This window comes from Dermochelys coriacea, chromosome 25, assembly GCF_009764565.3.
Source record: "Dermochelys coriacea isolate rDerCor1 chromosome 25, rDerCor1.pri.v4, whole genome shotgun sequence".
In the NCBI taxonomy this organism is placed as follows: Eukaryota; Metazoa; Chordata; order Testudines; family Dermochelyidae; genus Dermochelys; species Dermochelys coriacea.
This window is the reverse complement of record NC_050092.1, coordinates 4,894,339-4,913,685: the sequence shown is the minus strand read 5'-3', so window position 1 is coordinate 4,913,685 and position 19,347 is coordinate 4,894,339. Positions and strand designations below refer to the sequence as shown.

Here is a 19,347-nt window from a genome sequence, read left to right as displayed (position 1 = left end):
AGACTGAACTGGAGTGGTGCCCTGGGCACTAGGGCTGACCAGCCCTGACCCTTGATGGGACTGCCCGGGGCCTGAACAGGACCCACTGTCGCTCAATGTGACTGTAACTGTGTAAGCTTCTGTACCAAGGGTATCTGCAACTTTCCCCATCCTGCCAGCCCCAGTGACAACCTGCCCTTTAGCCCTGTGTCTGGGACCCACCGGGGCTAGCACCCACAAGGCCTTGCTGCTGAAGCACCTGCAGGCCTTGCCACTGAGATGCATGCACTTGGCATGCTCCTAGGACCTAGGGTTTTGGGGTACAGAGTAACCCCAGTAATTACAGATGCCAAAAGAGGATGATTTGGTGGTTAAGGCACTGGCCTAGGAGTCTGCAGAGCTGGGTGAAATCTCCCACTCTGCCCAGACTCCCTGCCTGACCTCGGGCAAATCACATCATCTCACTGGGCCTCAGTTCCCCATCTATAAAATGGGGATAATGTATTTAGAGTGTAAGTTCTTCAGAGCAGGGGCTGTCTCTTACTCCGTGTATAAGCTACACCCAACACAATGGGGCCCTGATCTCAACCGGGGCTTCTAGGTGCTACTGTAATGCACATACATTGTAATAATTAATAATACCCCTCTCACCCCACGCTTCTCCAACCCTTGGGCACAATAGGGCATTGGTTCTCAATCAGGGGTACACATACCCCTGGGGGTATGTAGAGCTCTTCCAGGGGGTACATCAACTCATCTAGATATTTGCGTAGTTTTACAACAGGCTACATGAAAAACACTAACAAAGTCAGTACAAATTAAAACTTCATACCAGGCAATGGCTTGTTTATACTGCTCTATATACTATACACTGGAATGTAAGGACAACATTTATATTCCAGTTGATTTATTTATAACTATAAGGGAGAAATGAGAAAGTGAGCGATTTCTCAGTGCTAGTCGCTGTGACACTTTTTTTGTTAGTCTTTAGAAATTTGTTAGTTTCTAAGGTGCCACAAGTACTCCTTTTCTTTTTGTGACACTTTTGTATGTTTATGTCTTGATTTTGTAAGCAAGTCATTTTTAAGTGAGGTGAAACTTGGGGGTACAGTAGTCTGGAATGATCGAGACCCACTGCCCTAGGAGAGTGACCAGCACCTCCCCTGCTTTGTGGCTTTTCCTTCAGATTGTTTTCAGACCTGTTCTTGTTTTCAGGGAAACCAACCTGAAGTTCAGACAGGCCCTTCTGGCCACGCACCAGGAGCTGGTGAGCGAGGCGAGCATGGCTGCCTTTGATGGTGAGTGTTTTGTTCGCCTCACTGGCTCCAATATAAACCCGGAGCAACAGGGATATTTATTTAATTACCCTGCCAAAATGAAACACTCCACGGCACGTGCAGAGGGCAAAAGCCCAGACATGTGACTGATGCAGAGCCCCCTTGGGAGGCTGGTGTTAGTGCTCTTGGCCCATTGTATAGCCAAGGAAAGTGCTGCAGGAGGCCAGATTCACACCTCTTTGTGCCAGGGATGGGGGCTGGTGGAACAAGGCAGTATCACTACTTGGCTTCGGGGGATTCCAGCATGGGAGGCTACAATGGGTAAAGAGTGCATCCCTAGTCCGTGTTTGCCACCACCCCTCTCTGGTCAGCTTTGCCCACCTTGGTCTCCTCCAGGTGGCCTGCAGGCCCCTTCCCAGCAGAGTTGCTTTCAGAGGCTGCCGTGAAGAGGACCAAATAGATTCCAGGCCAGATAGATGGAAGGGGAGGTTGTGGCCGCCTTCAGCATTCTGCCCCTAGGACCACTCTGCCAGGGCCTTAGCCCTGGGGTGAATTTACACCAGTGTAACTGAGATCAGAATCTGACTGATCTATTATATATTGGGATAAAACAACCAACCCTTGCCCCTCCCTCCATTCCCCTTCCTCCCCTCAGGACTTAGGTCTGTGTTCTCAAGGATTGTCCTCAGCCGTGTCTCCAGCTCCCTGCTCTCCATTCTTGCCCATGGTTCCACCAAGCAGCTATCAATGGCTTGAGGGTCAGGACTCCCTGGGTTCTATTCCGAGCTGCCCCACTTTCTGGCCTGGACACAGGGCTGCTCATTCGATTGTGCTGGGCCTCAGTTTGCCCAGCCATGCAATGCACAGTGTGATGCTGAACTACCCCAAAGCTTGGGCTCTGAGGATGAAGGGGTTAATGTTCAACCATAAAGCCCTCCTTCATTGTTCCCCAGGGAGGTCACTGGGCTAGCTCATCCCATGTCCATCCCCCAACCCACCATCCCTTGGCATATCTCTCTCAGGTCACAGTGGCCTCCTGCGATTCCCTGATGAACCCTGGGCAAGCCCCGTCTCTCCCTGGTCTGAGTTTCTTCCACAGAAGCTGTGTCAACTTTTCTGATGAGACAGAAGGGGCGGAAGGGGGTGAAGGATGGGAGGAGGGACCCCTCTCTGCAGTCGCTCCCCAGAAAGCCAAGGGGTGATTCAGACCCTCCTTGCTGTTGGCATCCCAGGGAAAGTGACCTGCGAGGAGCCCAACAGCCGCATGCACAGCTTCATCGGCACGCTGGAGTGGAGGGGGGAGAAGTACTCGCTGGACAGTGAGAAGATCTTGCTGCGAGGCTGCAGGATACGCAACACCGAGACCTGCTATGGCCTCGTTATCTACGCGGGTGAGTGCCAGCGGCTGCACGGCCCCCCTGCACCACCTTACCTTGCCCCAGAAGGAGGCAGGGACGAAAAGACGAAGAGACACAAGGGGCCAGATCCCCAGCTGGGGTAAATCAGCTGTAGCGCCAATGAAATCAATTCAGCATAGCGCCCTTGAAGTTAATGGGAGCTATGCAGATTTATGCCAGAGGAGGGTCTGGCCTGGTGGGCCAAACGGATAAGAGGGGCTGCTGCTGGTGAGCAGGGTGACAGTGCCATGCCCCTCAGCCAGCCTTCACCTGCCTTATCCCATCCCAGCTGAAGCTGGTCCGTGTACCTGAGTACGGAGACTGGCCCAGTGGGAAGCAGGCTGCCAGCCAAAGGGCAGGGCAAGCTGCTCGCTGGATGGGCGCGGCAGGAGGCCTGGTTCTCTTCCACGTGCCTTAGGTGTAACTGGCCAGGTGCACTATGGTGTTGGGGGATGGGTTGCCTTCCCGTGAAGCCTCAAGAATAGACCACTGCTGGAGGGAGGAGAGGGGATGCTGGACTTGCTGAAACAACGATCAGCCCCAGGTCCAGCACAGCCTCTGTGTTTAACCATCAGTAAAACGTCACTCCTTTTCACACGGTGTCAGCACTGATCGCAGCCCAGTTCACCGATCACCCCAGGTATGACGTCCACACATGCTAGGAGTTGCCAGACCATTGCACAATATGGGTATTCCTTCCTGATGCCTAGCTTATGCTTGTAAAAAGAGTAACTGCAGGTGCTGTTCTGACTCATTTGAGCAGCATTGTTGGTCATGCAAACAAACACCTGCAGATTCACTGCTTAGATTCACATTCTCAGGCTCCCTTCAGATTTTCCCTTACACTGAAAGACTTAGGAAACTCAATCTGTTTGTCATGGAGAAGGTTAAGAGGTGACTTGATCCTGGTCTATAGGAATCTACAAGAGAAGGTGTCTGACAATAGAGGGCTGCTTTTGTGTTTCAGACAAAGGCATGACAAGATCCAGTGGCTGATAGCTGGTGTGAAATCAATTTGGACTAGAAATAAGGCACATTTTTATGTGAGTGTAATTAACCATTGGGACTGCTAACCATGGGATGCGATGGCGTCTCCATGACAAAGTCTTCAAAGCAAGATTGGGCGTCTTTCCAAAAATATGCTGGAGCTCAACCACAAGATATGGGCTTGGTGCAGAAATTACAGATGGGTATTCTATGGCCTGTGTTATGAAGGCGATCAGACTAGAGGACAGAACGGTCCCTCTGGCCTGACTCTGTGAAGGTTCTTCAGCCTTTTGGAGAGCTCATTAAACTCCTACCATAAGGGCAGAGGACGAGGCAACACCTGGTCTTGTTAATGCTCCTGCCACTGTCCTCTGATGTCACAATTCCGAAGGTGGGATTTGAGGGCTCCATGTGGCCTGAGGTTTCCAACTCTGTAGCTCTTTGCTAATTTCAGGGTGAGAACAGTTCTGATTAGTGGCAGGTGTCTACTGCTGGCGACGTCAGCCAGCAAGCGATTTCTGTTTCTCTAAGCAATACCATTGGGATGGGCATACTAGAAATGCTGTCGATTCCTTGGGCCAGATTCTCATTTACATTAAGGCCCCTTTGCACCATTCTGGCAGGAATGAAGGAATAAATTACACGTATGCTCCTGGCAAGTTGCCTCTGCAGCCCTTGAATTGCAAAATTGGCCATCCATGTGCAAGTAACACTTCTAGAGTTCCCTGCCCCTGGAGCTCTCGAAGGGCTACACATAATTATACCTTGTTTATAGATGGGGAAACCAAGGCACAAAGGTGAATTGAATTGCTCAAGATCACACAGTAGGTCGGAAGCAGAGCTGGGAATGGAACTTAGGAGGCCCCTGGTCTAATCACTAGACCACGCTGTGGGATGAAGGAACAGGCTTCCCTGGAATGAGTTCCTATCACAGTGTGATGACACCTACATTATGGGGCATGTGTTAGACATTTCTCCCCATTCTGGAAAGCAAAGTGGGTGTGATACAGCCAGCATGATTCTCCAGCAGCTAAACAATTGCCAGGGTCAGGTGTTTTTCTTTTTTCCTTTTTAAAATGTGTCTTATCCAGGATTGGATTCCAAAATTATGAAAAATTGTGGGAAGATCAAGATGAAGAAAACCAAGCTGGACTGCTTGATGGACAGACTGGTGATCATAGTAAGTGCATCTCTTCCACCAGAAATGGGCTGGCCAGCTGAGCTGTCACTGCCTGACCGCTCGCTCCCCAGAGATGTAGCTCTGTCTCTGGTTCAGCATGGAGTGGAAGGCAGGTGTGAGACTGGTGTTGAGAGCATTTTATCAGTGGGGGGGTGCTCAGGCCCCACCTCCGCAGTTCCCATTGCCTGCAGTTCCTGGACAATGGGAGCTGCGAAGTCGGCATTTGGGGTGGGGGCAGCGCGTGGAGACACCCCCTCCCTGGGGCCATAGGGCTGTTCCTTAGCCTCGCTGCGCTGCCAGTGGTGTTGGCAGCCGGGGCCCCCTGGGCCCTTTTAAATCACCTGGGGGCGGCAGGCCAAGCTGGGAGATGCTCTGGTGGAGGTGCGAGGGTGGCAGGGGGGGCTGGGGGAGAACATTGTGGAGCCAGGCCCCCGGGCCCTGAAAATTCCTGGAGCATGGACATCCCGGGCCCATATAACTCACCGCTCCTGAGTGCAGCTTGGACACTTGCATTGCTTTTTGTTCTCAGCAGCTGTCAAAGTGGCACTTTCCCCATGGCCCTTCCCCTCCCACCTTGTCCTGGTGGGCTCTGCCCACCCACTCTGACAGCAAAGAGACCAGCCCCTTTCCCCAGCACTGCAGTTTAAATTAAATAAGAAGACCAGGTCTTAAGCAAGTATAAATCGACCTCGCTCCGTTGAAGTCAAAGGAGCCAGATTCTCAGCTGGTGGAAATTGACCATAGCTTCCCTGTAAGAGCTGTGCCAGTGTACCCCAGCTGAGGATCTGGCTTGGAGAACGTAGTGTCATGTTCCATTGGCCCTTAGTGTAGAGCCACTAAAAGGTCCTTGGCTGTAGATTCTAATTTAAACACTAATTCTTGTCCTGCTGTCTTGAAGAACTGTGGCCACATATGTTTGCAGAGGGATCAGCAGGCAGATGGGTGAACGTGGTTGTAGGACCATGGTGCTGATGATGCTATGTTGATAGCTACAAATGAGCTAGCAGTGGCTTTCTAAGCTCCTGCTTTCAGGTGTTTGTAATTTTCCAACCAAATGACCCATCAGGCCTATTTACCTCACACTAGGAACAACAACTATTCCTTGGGGATATCTGGTGAGATACCAGCTACCCCCGGGGCCTTGTACTGTGTTTATCTCTGAGATAACATGGTCCACGGCTATTTATTGTACCATCTGGGTGTTCAGCACCATTGTACATCAGAAATGGGATCGAATTAGGCTTCCCCACACAGAGAGTGAGGAATTGATTTGTCCCCAAGGTTTCGGGGGGGATGGGACAAAACCCAGCTCCCCAGAGTCATCTCCCTAGCCACAAGACCATCCCGTCTGCCCTGAAGTCTCTATTTAAAGGCAGCACTCTCAGTTACCCGTTCTAGCTACGATGCCTTGTTGGCTCTGTCCTTCCATCCTCTGTTGGTGGCTCCCACATGATGCTCTGTGGCCCTTTGAGGGGGGGTGGTCTGCGGATGGTCACGTGGCGCTAGCTCCTCCTCCTGCTTTCCAGGTGCATTGAGAGAAACGAAAGGTGCATTAAATATCTTCCTAACGGTGCTTTGCCATATAAGCACTTGCTGCTCCTGTTGCGGGGATGTTATGTGACTATGGATAGGCAGGGGTGGGCCTAAGCCATAACAACTCGGAAGGGAGGGGCCCATGAGATGTATCTATATTATTATTATTGTGTAATTATTATTATGTTATTATTAATTTTATTCCGGTGGCACCGAGGAGCCCACTCATGAACCAGAGCCCCAGTGTGCTAGGCGCTATACAGACACAGGACAAAATGACAGTCACTTACCCAAAGAGCTTCCCATCTAAGTATAATATGGCCCCCCCACCAGGACAAAGCTGGAGAACTCAGGCTGTATGTCGAAGGTCTTGTTCACATGGGAACGTTTTACCAGTTATCCAGATCTAGTTATACTGGTATAAACCTCCATTGCGTGGACACTTTTATTCTGGTATAAGAGTGGCTCTTTTGGGTTTAGTTTTAAACCCCTTCCCAAGTGACATACAGTAACCTGAAAAAAGGCCCAGAATAAGGGTGTCCACACAAAGGTTATACCAGGATTCATGGTTTCATCCAACTTCTAGTCTGAGCTCCCTGCATAGTCAATTTTCACCTAGAAACCCCTGCACTGAGCCCAAAGACTTTAGTTACACTAAAGCATTTCAGTCCTCAGGAGACTAAACTGTGCCACACGGTGAGAACAGGAGAGACGAAGGTGCCACCCATGCCCAAGGCCCTGCAATGGCAGGGAATTGATTAGATGACAGATGCCCAGATGATCCCAAAAGGGGATCCACACTCCTGGCTGCAGAAGAAGGTGAAAAAATCCCAGGCTCACCACCTGGGGGGAAATTCCTTCCTGACATCGAATCTGGCCATGTATGACCAGGGCATGTGAGCAAGACACACCAGCTGAGGATTTAGGGATAACTCTAGTGGCTTAAATTAGCACCAAAGAAGGGCCTGTCTGCACCCGTGTAACTACCCTGCTTCACACCAGTGTAGCACATTGTCTACCCGGGGAGAGCACCAGTGTAGCTACACTGCTACTAAAATGGCTAATGCAGACAGGCCCTCACTCCTGCCTCTCTGGAAGCCTGGGCAGCGCTGGTTGGCCCATGAACCCCCTTGGAGAAAAGCCTGGTGGAATCCTGCACAGTGCTTTGAGAGGTGGATTTCTTCCCCTGCCCCCAGATCTTCGTGATGGTGGCCATTACATCATTATGTCTCGCTTTTGCCGCTGGATTCTGGGCCGTGAAGTTCCACACGGAGCACAGCTACCTCTCCGCTTTGTATGTCGGCACAAGCCCTGCCAAGCAGGCCTTTTTCGCCTTCTGGGGCTTCATGATCCTTCTGAGCATCATCATACCGATGTCCATGTACATAACGTAAGATCCTCAGAGTGGCTTCTGTGCTGCTTATAAATAGTTGCTGTCTTTTACTTTACCCTTTTGCCCTCCTGGGTCAGCCTGCCATTCGGTGCAGCAGGGAACATCGGTGCCTCTGGAACTGGGAGTCAGCATGCCTGGGTTCTGTTTTTTACTCTGCCTTGACCTCGAGCAAGTCACTTCTATTTGCTTATCTGTGGAAGGGGGGTAATATTGACCTAGCTCAGAGGACGGGCTGTGATGCTCAAATTCATTAATGTTAGTAAAGTGCTTTGGGATCCTGAGATGAAAGTCACTAGAGAAGCGCCTAGGAGGCTGATATGGTCTGGAGTTATGGCTAGGCTGGTGGTGATAACTTAGTGACGAAGATAATATTTGGTCACTAAATGTCAGCGCCGTGATTCAGATGAGGACACAACTGTGAGCCTAAATACAGATAATGCGCTGCACTGTGGATGTTCAAAGCACTTTGCAGAAATTAGATACTGAATCCTCCCCAGCCACAGTGAGGTCAGTGTTCTTAACCTCACTTTACAAAGTGGGGAAACTGAGGCACACAGGAGCAAAGTGACTTACCTGAGGCATCAAGTCAGGATTAACACTCCTGGCTCCCACTCCTTTGCCTAGGCCTCCCTCGGTAATCATCAGTACTGTAACTGGATGTTAGATTGAAGGGTGGGGAGGATCGAATGGGATAGCTGGTTAGGGCTAGGGACAGGAGAGAGCAGACTCTCCCTCCCCCTCTAAACCTGACCTGAGCTTTTGCTGAGTCTGGAAGGGTTTAACATTCTCCTCTGCCCGTTACTTTGCACATTCACTCCCCGGGGAAGCAGGAGCGATGAAGATCTTCGGGACATCTCTGTTTCCGTCCTGACCAGAGGCAGGAATGACTGGAAATCTCTTGCTCACCCAATGACTTGAGATTCTCAGCCCAGCTGGGAAGACACCAGAGATCTGATTCATCAGAAGCAGCTTCTAAACCTTTGGGTCCTTACCTGAATCTTCAGACATTTGAGGTTTGTCATTAAGGGCCAGATTTTCAAAGGTGCTCAGGGACAGATGTTCTGGCACTCAGCACCTTCCATTAGGGGCAGATTTTCAAAAGAGCTTAGCCCCCAACCTGCTCCCAACCCAGAATGCCAAGCTCTCATGGAATTCTGACCCTGAGTGATCTGCACTGTTTTGGATTTTAGCAGGCTCCGAGCTGTAAGACAAAGAGAAAGGGGGAGATGTCAGATTCCCAAATGCCCCTAGCTCTGTGGCTAAAATAACTGTTGTGTCTCCTTCCCCCGGGTCTCCTAGGTTTGAATTCATCTACATGGTGAACAGCTGTTTTATTGACTGGGACCTGGAGATGTACTACCCTGCGAAGGACACTCCAGCAAAAGCCAGGAGCACTAGCCTCAATGACCAGCTTGGCCAGATTGAGTACATCTTCTCGGACAAGACGGGCACCTTAACGCAGAACATTATGACCTTCAAGAAATGTTGCATCAACGGGATCACCTATGGTACCTCTGAGTGGAAGCGGGTTTCTATAGGTTCTTGGGGGAGGCTGACCTTGAATAGTTGTGGGGTGCATTGCAGGACACCTAGGTTCTATTTCTTGTTCTGCTACAGACCTGCTGTGCAACCCATAGCAAGTAATTTAATCCAGTTCATTAATTTTAGTAAGGTGCGTTGAGGTCCTCAAGTAGCAGGTGCTGTAGAAATTCAGCATGCAGTTATGTCAGTTATGCAGTTATGGTTTGCTGGGGCTGCTGCTTTTCATGCTGGTCAGTATTATCCCATTGTTTGCTCATGCTCTTCCTATGTGCGTGGTGCATCTGTCGCTTAGGGTGACCATACGTTCCATGTTGGCCAGGACAGACCCTTTTTAAAACCCTGTCTTGGCTGACCCGACTTTTTTGGCAACAGTGGGCCTTTTTCCTGTTTGCTCTTGCCAACTACAGGACAAAGGCACATTTGTCAAAAAAGGGGGGTGCGGAGGAACGTGCAGGGAGAGGGAGTGGCGATGCCAGCCCTTCATGGTGGGGAGGCAGGGCTCGGGTGAGCAGCAACGCCTGCCCTGCATGGGGAAAGGAAGGTCAAGGCTTGGGCCAACCCCACATGGGCTGGGGAATGTCTGTCAGCATACAGTCGCTAGAGAGGGCCCAAGCCCCAAAGCTCTGCCTAGGATCCACCTCAGCACTTCCCTCAGAGAGAGGGGAGCAGGGGTGCATTTCAGATTTGAACTTCCTGTCAGACCCATCAGCAACTGGCTGCTCTCCGTTCTGGCACAGCAGCCTTCGGCTGGTCTGGTGGCACTCGATGAACTGAGGCATGACGTGTGACCTGGGTGATTAGAGCAGGCTGCGGGGAAAGCGGCAGGCAAAGGTGCTTATTGAAAAGGAGGTAGGCCCACTGGAAGCTGAATAGAGCTGGGAACATATCTTATTTCCCACAAAACATTTTTAGAGGAAATGAATTTTTTCACAGAATTTTGGGGGGGAGGGGTCATTGAGACCCTGCAAAGCCTGTATTTTTCAGTTCTGGTTTTCGAAAACTCAACAGTTTTTAGAGTAGCAGCCGTGTTAGTCTGTATTCGCAAAAAAGAAAAGGAGTACTAGTGGCACCTTAGAGACTAACAAATTTATTCGAGCATAAGAGCTGTAGCTCACGAAAGCTTATGCTCAAATAAATTTGTTAGTTTCTAAGGTGCCACAAGTACTCCTCTCCTTTTTTTCAACAGTTTTTGGGTTTCAGGTTTTTGACCAAACTCCCCTCCCCCTGAAATTTCAACAGAAACAGACATTTCTGCAAGAAAATTTCCATTTGCTTGAAAAGGCCTTTTTGGTCAATGTTGTGTCCCTCCCAGCTGGAGTGCTGAGGGGAGTTTAGCACAGAAACGATTGCTTTTTGTAAATTCCTTCCAGCCACCTGCAGCTCTCCTGTGACACTCCAGAATGCATTCATGTGCCTTCCCTTGCTTTACTTCAAGAGCTCTTCTGAAGTGTGACCTGCAAAGGAGGGAAAGAAAAGGGCTTGTTCTTTAATGATGAAGAAGGCCCCCCATTTTCTTTTTTAAAGTTATTTTATGTGTTTTTTTACCCTTAGAAATATCAGGATTATCAGGTCTTGTCTCCCCTTGTATTGCAGGATGACTAGTTGGAAGTCTCTTGTGGTTTTGGGAGCTTTCTCTGGCTCCGCTCTTAATTGATGAAACTCGCAGGGCAGGGAGTATTGAATCTTTAGCATAGAGAGCTTTTCTCCTGACTGCATATAGTGCATTTGTGTTAAAGGTTCATTGACAAAAACAGACAGGGGGAAAGCCCCAAGGAACTTTAAGGAGTGTGAATAAAAATCACTTTCTTATCAGAAGTAAATCTAATTTCTCTTCCTTGGTATCTGATGTCATAATCCTTCCAATGCTCTGGTCATCGATAGAGTTTCCCAGGGAAAGTAGGTCAGGTGAGATCTGAATTTCTCATGCTAAAAATATGCAAAAAACCCAAACCAAATAAAAAACTTCAACCAACCAACCAAAAACGCCCCTTATTTTTGACCCAATTAAAAAAATCCCAGTGAATAACAGGACAAAGACCACAGATTTTTCCTTTTTCAAGTCATCTTGAAACTCTACAGCTAGTGGGCGGAGCTAAGGGCTGTTCTTTGGATCCTTCAGCCAGGTATTCGGGAAGGAGATTAAGGAGGAGCTTGGCAGTGAGAAGCCAGAAGAGATCAAGATTCCCACAAGGCAGTGATGAAGGTGGGAGAACTGGGAGGGCAGGTGGCCAGTGCTGGAGAAGATTGTTCTCTAATGAATTAAGAAAAGATTTGCAAAAATGACTAGTGATTTTTGGGCGCCCAACTTGAGATGCCTAAAAGGGCCTGTTTTCCAGAGGGTGGGTGCACTTCGTTTTTTGACAGTCAGGTCAAGGTGTCATCAGCTGGGTCCCCAAAATCACAGGTCACTTTTGACCATCTCAGCCTGAGCACCCACTAAGAATCGTTCAGTGCAGGCTCTTTATTAACTGATTTTTTTTTTTCAACAGGATCTGCAAATGGCGAAAACAAAGCTTCGGTGCGTAACTATCTGATGCGTAGTTTTAGTAATTATACTTGCAGAGCCGAGAATCCCCTGCATAGCAGAGCCCTACACTCCTTATTGTGCTAGCTGTTCCTATGCCCAGTGTTTCACACAGTAACAGCGAGCCATTGTCCTCTTCCAGGGAACGGGAGGAAACTGGGCCTGTCAATCTCAGGAGTTATCTCTGAGGATACTCCTAGCGCAGAGGTGGGCAAACTACATCCCGCGGGTGGGACTCTCCTGCCCAGCTCCTGAGCTCCTGGCTGGGGATGCTCGTCCCCCCTCCCGCAGCCTCAGCTCACTGCACCACCGGTGCAATGCTCTGGGTGGCGGGGCTGCAAGCTCTTGCCGGGCAGCGCAGCTGCAGAGCCGTGGCCTGACCCTGTGCTCTGTACTGCGTGGTGGCATGGCTGGCTCCAGCTGGGCGGCACGGCTGCCGGTACTGGTGCCACGCCGCCAGCCTCTAGTGTTCCAGGCAGCGTGATAAGGGGGCAGCAAGCAGGGAGGTTGGATAGTGGGGTGGTGGTCAGGGGTGTGGATAGGGGTCGTGGCAGTCAGATGGTGGGGAACAGGGGTTGAATGGGAGCAGGGGTCCTGGAGGGGCAGTCAGGAAGGAGATGGGGGGTTGGATGGGGCGGTAGGGGGCAGTCAAGGGCAGGGATTCCAGGGGCAGTCAGGGAGAAGGGGTGATTGGATGGGGCAGGGGTCCCAGGGGGGAAGTCAGGAATGAGAGAAGGGGGCGGTGGGGGGCAGTCAGGGGACAGGGAGGGGTGGATGGGGCAGGGGTCCCAGGGGGGCATCAGGGGACAGGGAACAGCGGGGGTTGGATGGGGCAGGAGTCTCGGGGGCTGTCAGGGGGCAAGAAGTGGGGGGGTTGGATAGGGGGCGGGGGCCGGGACACATCTGGCTGTTTGGGGAGGCACAGCCTCCCCTAACTGGCTCTCCACACAATTTCAGAAACCCAATGTGGCCCTCAGGCCAGAAAGTTTGCCCGCCCCTGTCCTAGCCCCACATTGGCCAGCGCAGGAAATAACTGTCTCCACACACCTGCTTCGTTCGTGGGCTGATGGTAGTTTTGGACTGGTCAGTTGTCCTGGGGAGCAGAGAGGGCTCAGAAACGCGTAGTCAGTTTGGGGCCTGATTCCCCATCCCCCTGCATCTGGTACAGTCATTTACACCTGTGCAAATGCCCCTCAAATTGTACCAGCTCAGAATGGCAGCATTTTATACCCATTCTGCGCAGGGGTGAATAATGACACCAGGTGCAAAGCAATGGAGAATGGGGTCCATTGCTGTAAATATCTTCTAATCACAGCGTTGTGCTAACCAGCATCACACTTCACAGTAAGGTTCCATTTATTAATGGTTTATAAAGGGTTAATAAACAATTAATAGGTGTCATAGGCATGTTACATGTAACAAGCATGAGTAGTATGGATTATAAAATGGTTATAAACCCCAGTTATAAGCCAACTATTGATCGGTTGGGCTCTAGAACGCTTGATTAGTCAGTTATTAAAACCATCTCTTAATCATGTATTAATGCGTTCTTAACAGGTCCTTAATATAAAGGGTGAGATACTGGCCTATTTCGCCCATTAGAGGGAAAATGGATGGTAGGAGACAGGTTGCTAAGGGAGATGGAACCAGTTTAGGGTCCATCTGCACTTGGAGTGTGGGGGGGTGATTTCCCGCTCAAAGAGACGTACTTGCATTAGCTCTGATCGAGCCAAAGTGCTGAAACCAGAGTACGGACTCGTTTGCCCCGAGTACGTACCCATCTGAGACCACAGGCTTGCGCTCAGCGTGGCTAACCCATCCCACTGCTGGTACTGCCGAAGCTACGCTCCAGTTTTAGGACCTTAGTGCAATCCGGTCTAGTGCAGGTGTTTTCTCCTCGGGCTGGGAATCCCAGCCCCAGCTCCCAGTGTAGACAGGCTCTTCCGTTTTTCCTTCTGGAGAAGGGTGCTCCCTGCGGTGCTGAGACGGGTTTGCCTGGCTGTTTGATTTTGCTCCGTGCTCCTAAGAACATCTTGGTCCGCCCCTCTTGCAGAAAGCCAGTGTGAGCTGGAACCCCTACGTGGACAGGACAGCTGAGTTTCACGACCCCTCCCTCCTGGAGGCCATCCTGCAGAACAACGATCCGGTGATGAGGGAGTTCCTGAGGCTGTTGGCCCTCTGCCACACCGTCATGGTGGAGGAGAAAGACAGTGAGTTGGGCCTGAAAATGACGCCCTGCTGGCCAAGGAGCACCGCAGAATTCTGACGGGGCCCTGGGCTCTGACCAGGCCTGTCCGTCTGCCCAGACTCAGCCGCTTTCAGCAGCCATGTCCGAAGCCGGTGCATTTAAAGATGAGCCTGGACTGCGGTTGAGGAGATAATACATTGGGGCAGGACCTCGCGTGGCCTTTTGCCCATGTGCATGATGAGAGGCGGGGGCGGGGAGACAGCCAGCACTGGTGTGAGTGAGCGGCGAGTTCTGATTTGTGCTTGTTTCACACACACCACACCCCCCATTTTGCACAGATCTAAAGGAAGACCCAGTGTATCCCCTGGATCTTCACCTTAGGCCCATTTCCCCTGTGCACCAGAGCTCGCCGTGGGATGGGAAGGGTCATGGGGGGCATGGCTCCAGGTCCAACAGTGCCTGGCCCTAGCTGAGGGCTTAGTGCCTCCTTCGGGATAAGAGATTCGTCAGGGCAGATCAGAGGGGGAATGCTGCCGCAAAGTGGGGGAGGAACGGTGGGAGCCCTCCCCTTGCCTGGGTGATGGGTGGACTTTGCCCAGGTTCCTCTGATCGTGGCAGTCACTCATCACCCCCCACACCAAATATGGAATTGATGCCAAGCCTAGCAAAAGGGGAAACCACCAGAGGATTCTCACCCTGGTTGGATTTGGTTAGAATTGATACTTTCTGTGCACTGATCCCAAACACACACCGTTCAGCAAGAGCATGCAAAGGCAGGGGGTATCTCCAGAGGCTTAGAGGGCTTGTAAAACAGGGCTCTGCTCTGGACAGAGATTCCTGCTGCTTGGAAGAAAACAACCAACTCTTTTTCTAGCAAAAGTCAAGAAAACCCAAACCGTTTCCCCCAAGGCATCACAGCATGGCAGTGTGAAACGGGGTAGTCAGATCTTGAGGTGCAAGGCACATTACACTAGGGGGTGGCTCTGGGACAGGTCATGTCTATGCTGGGGGGTGGCACTGGGACAGGTCACGTCTGTGCCGGGGGTGGTACTGGGTCAGGTCACGTCTACACTGGGGGGTGGCGCTGGGACAGGTCACGTCTATGCTGGGGGGTGGCACTGGGGCAGGTCACGTCTATGCTGGGGGGTGGCACTGGGGCAGATCACGTCAATGCTGGGGGTGGTGCTGAGTCAGGTCACGTCTACATTGGGGGGGGGGTGCTGGAGCAGGTCATGTCTATGCCGGGGGTGGCACTGGGGCAGGTCATGTCAATGCTGGGGGTGGTGCTGAGGAAGGTCATGTCTACGCTTGGGGGTGGCGCTGGGTCAGGTCACGTGTATACTAGCGGGTTGCACAGGTGCACCAGCATCAATGTAGCCACTCCAGTGGCCCAAAGCCTTACATAGCCTGGGCCAAGGGTCTGCGGGGGGCGCTCCTCCGAGCAGCAGGAAGAGCGAGCTTTGGCCAGGAAGCCGCACAGTGCCCGGCATGTGACGAGCTGCATTTCTGCCCACGTGAAGCAGGGGATTAGTTCCACACTGGGGTGTTCATTTAAAAGTAACGAGCCGGGGAAGAAAGGCGTTGGGGGAGGGGCAAATCCTCTGACTTCTGGGGAACCATTGTGGTGGGAGGCCTCGTGAATCCCTGCAACCCTGAGCAGAACTTGCTTTACTCAGGGGGGCAGCCAAATGATGCCATCCAGGAGCCAGGGGAATGAACAGGCCAGACACAGCCGTTCGCATGGAGCTTTGAAGTCGCTGTAGCCCTGGCTGAAGATTGACCATGGCCCTGTAGGCAAAGCCAGTTTCCTGAGTGCTGACTCAGCTCAAGCCTAATGGGAAGACCCTTGTCTGTCTCTTGCTTTCTTCCTTTAGCAGGCCAGCTGGTTTATCAGGCAGCTTCGCCGGACGAAGAGGCCCTGGTGACGGCAGCCAGGAACCTTGGATATGTCTTCCTCTCCCGGACACAGGACACCATCACCCTCAGCGAGCTGGGCACAGAGCGGACGTACAACTTGCTGGCCATGCTGGACTTCAACAGCGTCCGCAAGAGGATGTCCATCCTGGGTGAGCCGGCCGGCCGGGGGCTAGGTACTTGCTGGTCGCTGCAGATGGCTGCAGGCCTAGCTGCTGGAGGGCAACATCGCTCCCACCTGTGAAGACCCCCGAATGGGAGTGGCACTTTTCAGCGGTCATCCTAGGGGGTGCAGTGGGGCAAAACGTGCCAGGCCACCGAGAACCAGCTCTGAGAGTCTCCCTTCGCTTTGCTGGTCGCCTCTGGTGCCTTTATGCAAACCTGGCATTTAAGGGTGCGGGGGTCTGTGAGCTGCCACTTGAAGGGCCGAGATAGCCAGAAAGGGGCTGCCTCATTTGAGGAGACTGACTGGAGCAAAGAGGGGTCCCTGGGATCCATTTCCCCTCTGCCCCGTCAGCGATAATCAGGAGTAACTTGGGTGATGTCGTTGCATTGCCAATGGAGGAAACAATCTCAGGGTTCAGAGTAGCAGCCGTGTTAGTCTGTATTCGCAAAAAGAAAAGGAGTACCCGTGGCACCTTAGAGACTAACAAATTTATTAGAGCATAAGCTTTCGTGAGCTACAGCTCACTTCATCTCAGGGTGGCGCCACTTGCTTGCTGCCATGTCTCCCCAACCCCCATGGTATTGCCCTCCACCCCCCAGGTTCCTCGGCAGCCAGGGAGGGCCGCAAGGCAGGGGGAGACGCAGAGTGCTCCGTGGCTAAGCAGGCTCATTCCCCGCAGTGAGAGACCCCGAGGGGAAGATCCGGCTCTACGTGAAGGGGGCGGACGTGGTGATCCTAGAGAGGCTGCATGAAGATGGGCCTACCAGGGCTTTCACCCAGCTGGCACTGGATGTGAGTGTGGGACCAGCCCTAGAAGGCGTGGGCTTACGGCTGCTAGTGCTCTCTCTCTTTCCCTGCGGCCTGGGTGTGATCTCACTCTCGCTGTCTCCCTAGCTCCATATGATTTGATTCAGCCTAATGTCTCAACTGCGCATGGTACGAGGGCCCCAAAGCTGCCAGTTCGATTGAGGCCTGGCAGCCTCTGCCAGTTTGCTCCTGCTTCCCCAGAGCTGGCTCCTGGCTCCCCTGGTGTGTCCATATCCAGGGGTGACAGGTGCAGTTATCCTGGAACTCTGACAGCAGCATCACCAATTCTTGTGACTTTATGGTAGTTATCGTGGTATTTAGTGTTTTCCCGGCTCCTGGAGTCGTGTGATTAGCTGAGACACTCTCAGGCGGATTAAGCTTTTGTGGGGCCCTGGGCCAGAGCAAGTGGGGGCCCCTCCCCAATTCTTCTGCCTGCAGTCCCCCCTCCCCACACTTGTGCTGGGGAAATGGGGTTGGGGTGTGTGGGCTTGCCTGCACGTGGGGCCTTCTCTGGCTCCGCCAGGCTGGCACTCCTGCTGGGGAGCAGGATCGGGGCAAAGGAGCTTCCCCTGGTCCCCAGCAAGAGCACCAGGTGGATGGAGCAGGTCAAGTCCCCGTTGCTGACCTCGCTTCCTGCTAGGAGTGCTGGGTGGAGCGGGTCAGGGCATGGGGGTGCCCATATTTCCAGGCACTCCCAAGTGGCCAGGGCCCCTGATCATGGGCCCTGTTGGCCCAGTGGCTAATTTGCCACTGGAGAAGCTCCACTTTCATTTAAAAAAGAAGAAGTTTTTCTAGTCTTCATGGTTGTGGATAAAAGCTTGAAAATGGGGCTCTGAAGGCTCAGACCCAGAAGGCACATGAAAGAGAACCCCAGAGTTATTGGTTAAAAAAATCTCATGACTTTGGAACCACGCTCATGATTTTCCGGGGCCTGACTCAGGCCGTTCGCATGCCGGTGGGGTCAGAAGGGTCCTTCAGCACGGACCTCTGGAGCATCCTGTTGTACAGTAACTCCTCACTTAACGTTGTAGTTATGTTCCTAAAAAATGCATCTTTAAGTGTAAAGATGTTAAACGAATCCAGTTTTCCCATAAGATTTAATGTAAATGTGGGGGCTTAGGTTACAAGGAAATTTTTTGGGGGCAGACAAAAGGCATTATATATTGTACAGTACTGTACTGTACTGTGGTTGGGAAGTGCCCCGGCTTACCTCCCACTGGCACAACCCTGCAGGCAAGGACCCTAGGAAGCACGTTCGCAGTAGCAGTGGCAGCTTACCCGGAGAAGAACAGGCTCTGACTTTGCTGGGGGATGCTCCAGGCCTGCCTGTTCCCGTCCTCGCTTCACTCCGGGCCCACCTCTTCCCACCCCCATTCCACCTCCTCTCCTCGCTCCTTCCCGCCTCAGAAAGTCCTAAGCGCCGCCAAACAGCTGTTTGGCGGCGCTTAGGACTTTCTGGGAGGGAGGGGGAGGAGTGGAGACGTGGTGCTTCCCTGCTTCTCCCCCTCCCTCCCAGCACTTCGCACTTAGGACTTTCTGGGAGGGAGCGGGAGGAGCGGAGACGCAGCGCTGGGAAGCTGGGGAAAGCACTGGGAGGGAGGGGGAGGAGGCGGAGAAGAGGAACTTGTGCAATGCTCCCTTGTAAAGTCGCTCTCTTCCACAAAATCTTACAAGCCGTGGACAGAGCAGCCAAACGACATTATAAGGGAGCATTGCACCACTTTAAACGAGCATGTTCCCTAATTGAGCAGTGACGTAGCTTTGAAACAACGTTAAGCGAGAGGACGCTAAGTGAGCAGTTACTATACCTGAGCAGCCTCCTAGAGGTCTCTGCTCTGCAGCTGGAAGTGGTGATGTGGTGGCAGCCAGGTGACAGCCACCATCGCCTGGTTAACGCTGATCTAGCTGCAGTGTAACTGACCTGCCTGCTGTATTTCCATCTGTCCCCTCTGCAGAGCTTCGCAGAGGAGACCCTGAGGACCTTGTGCCTGGCCAGCAAGGAGGTAAAGGAGGAGGACTACATTGAGTGGAGCAAGAAGCACCATGAGGCCAGCGTCTTGCTGCAAAATCGTGCCCAAGAGCTGGATAAGGTGTACGAGGAGATCGAGCAGGATCTCCAGGTAGGATCAGGCTCTCCGAGGGCTGAGAACTCAATGGGGGCCTGGTAGGGGAGGGAGGAGGCAGGATCCGGGGCTGGCTTGGCGTGGCTGTTGCAGAGTCTTACCCCCGGTGTGACTCCACGGGTCTTGATGGTGCCACAGTTTGCCAGCGTAGGGCTTAGGAAGAAAGGCCTCCCCTGCTCGATGCTGACCTGCAGGGCCTACCTGGAGGAGGGAGAGGGCCGCTTGGTCTCCATGGCCCTCTGCCCACAGCAAGGCCGGTCATCATGGCTGTTTTTTGTGACGTGGGCATATGCCCCTGGAGACTGGGCTGAGAATCCACCAACTCATTTCATGTAGG

At 52.3% G+C, this 19,347-nt stretch overlaps 1 protein-coding gene across 3 annotated transcripts in view; it reads left to right on the top strand.

Moving 5' to 3' along the window:
- Positions 1–19,347, top strand: part of ATP8B3 (ATPase phospholipid transporting 8B3) — a 62,926-nt gene that overhangs the window by 30,701 nt on the left and 12,878 nt on the right. For 2 of the 3 annotated variants that reach the window (XM_043502690.1, XM_043502692.1), the window contains exons 9-18: positions 1,195–1,277; positions 2,489–2,647; positions 4,732–4,820; positions 7,550–7,743; positions 9,046–9,254; positions 11,778–11,806; positions 13,866–14,022; positions 15,875–16,066; positions 16,760–16,872; positions 18,843–19,007. In XM_043502690.1, the coding sequence (XP_043358625.1) occupies positions 1,195–1,277; positions 2,489–2,647; positions 4,732–4,820; positions 7,550–7,743; positions 9,046–9,254; positions 11,778–11,806; positions 13,866–14,022; positions 15,875–16,066; positions 16,760–16,872; positions 18,843–19,007 (1,390 nt within the window). The remainder of the gene's footprint in view (positions 1–1,194; positions 1,278–2,488; positions 2,648–4,731; positions 4,821–7,549; positions 7,744–9,045; positions 9,255–11,777; positions 11,807–13,865; positions 14,023–15,874; positions 16,067–16,759; positions 16,873–18,842; positions 19,008–19,347) is intronic. The other variant, XM_043502691.1, reaches the window with a different exon arrangement.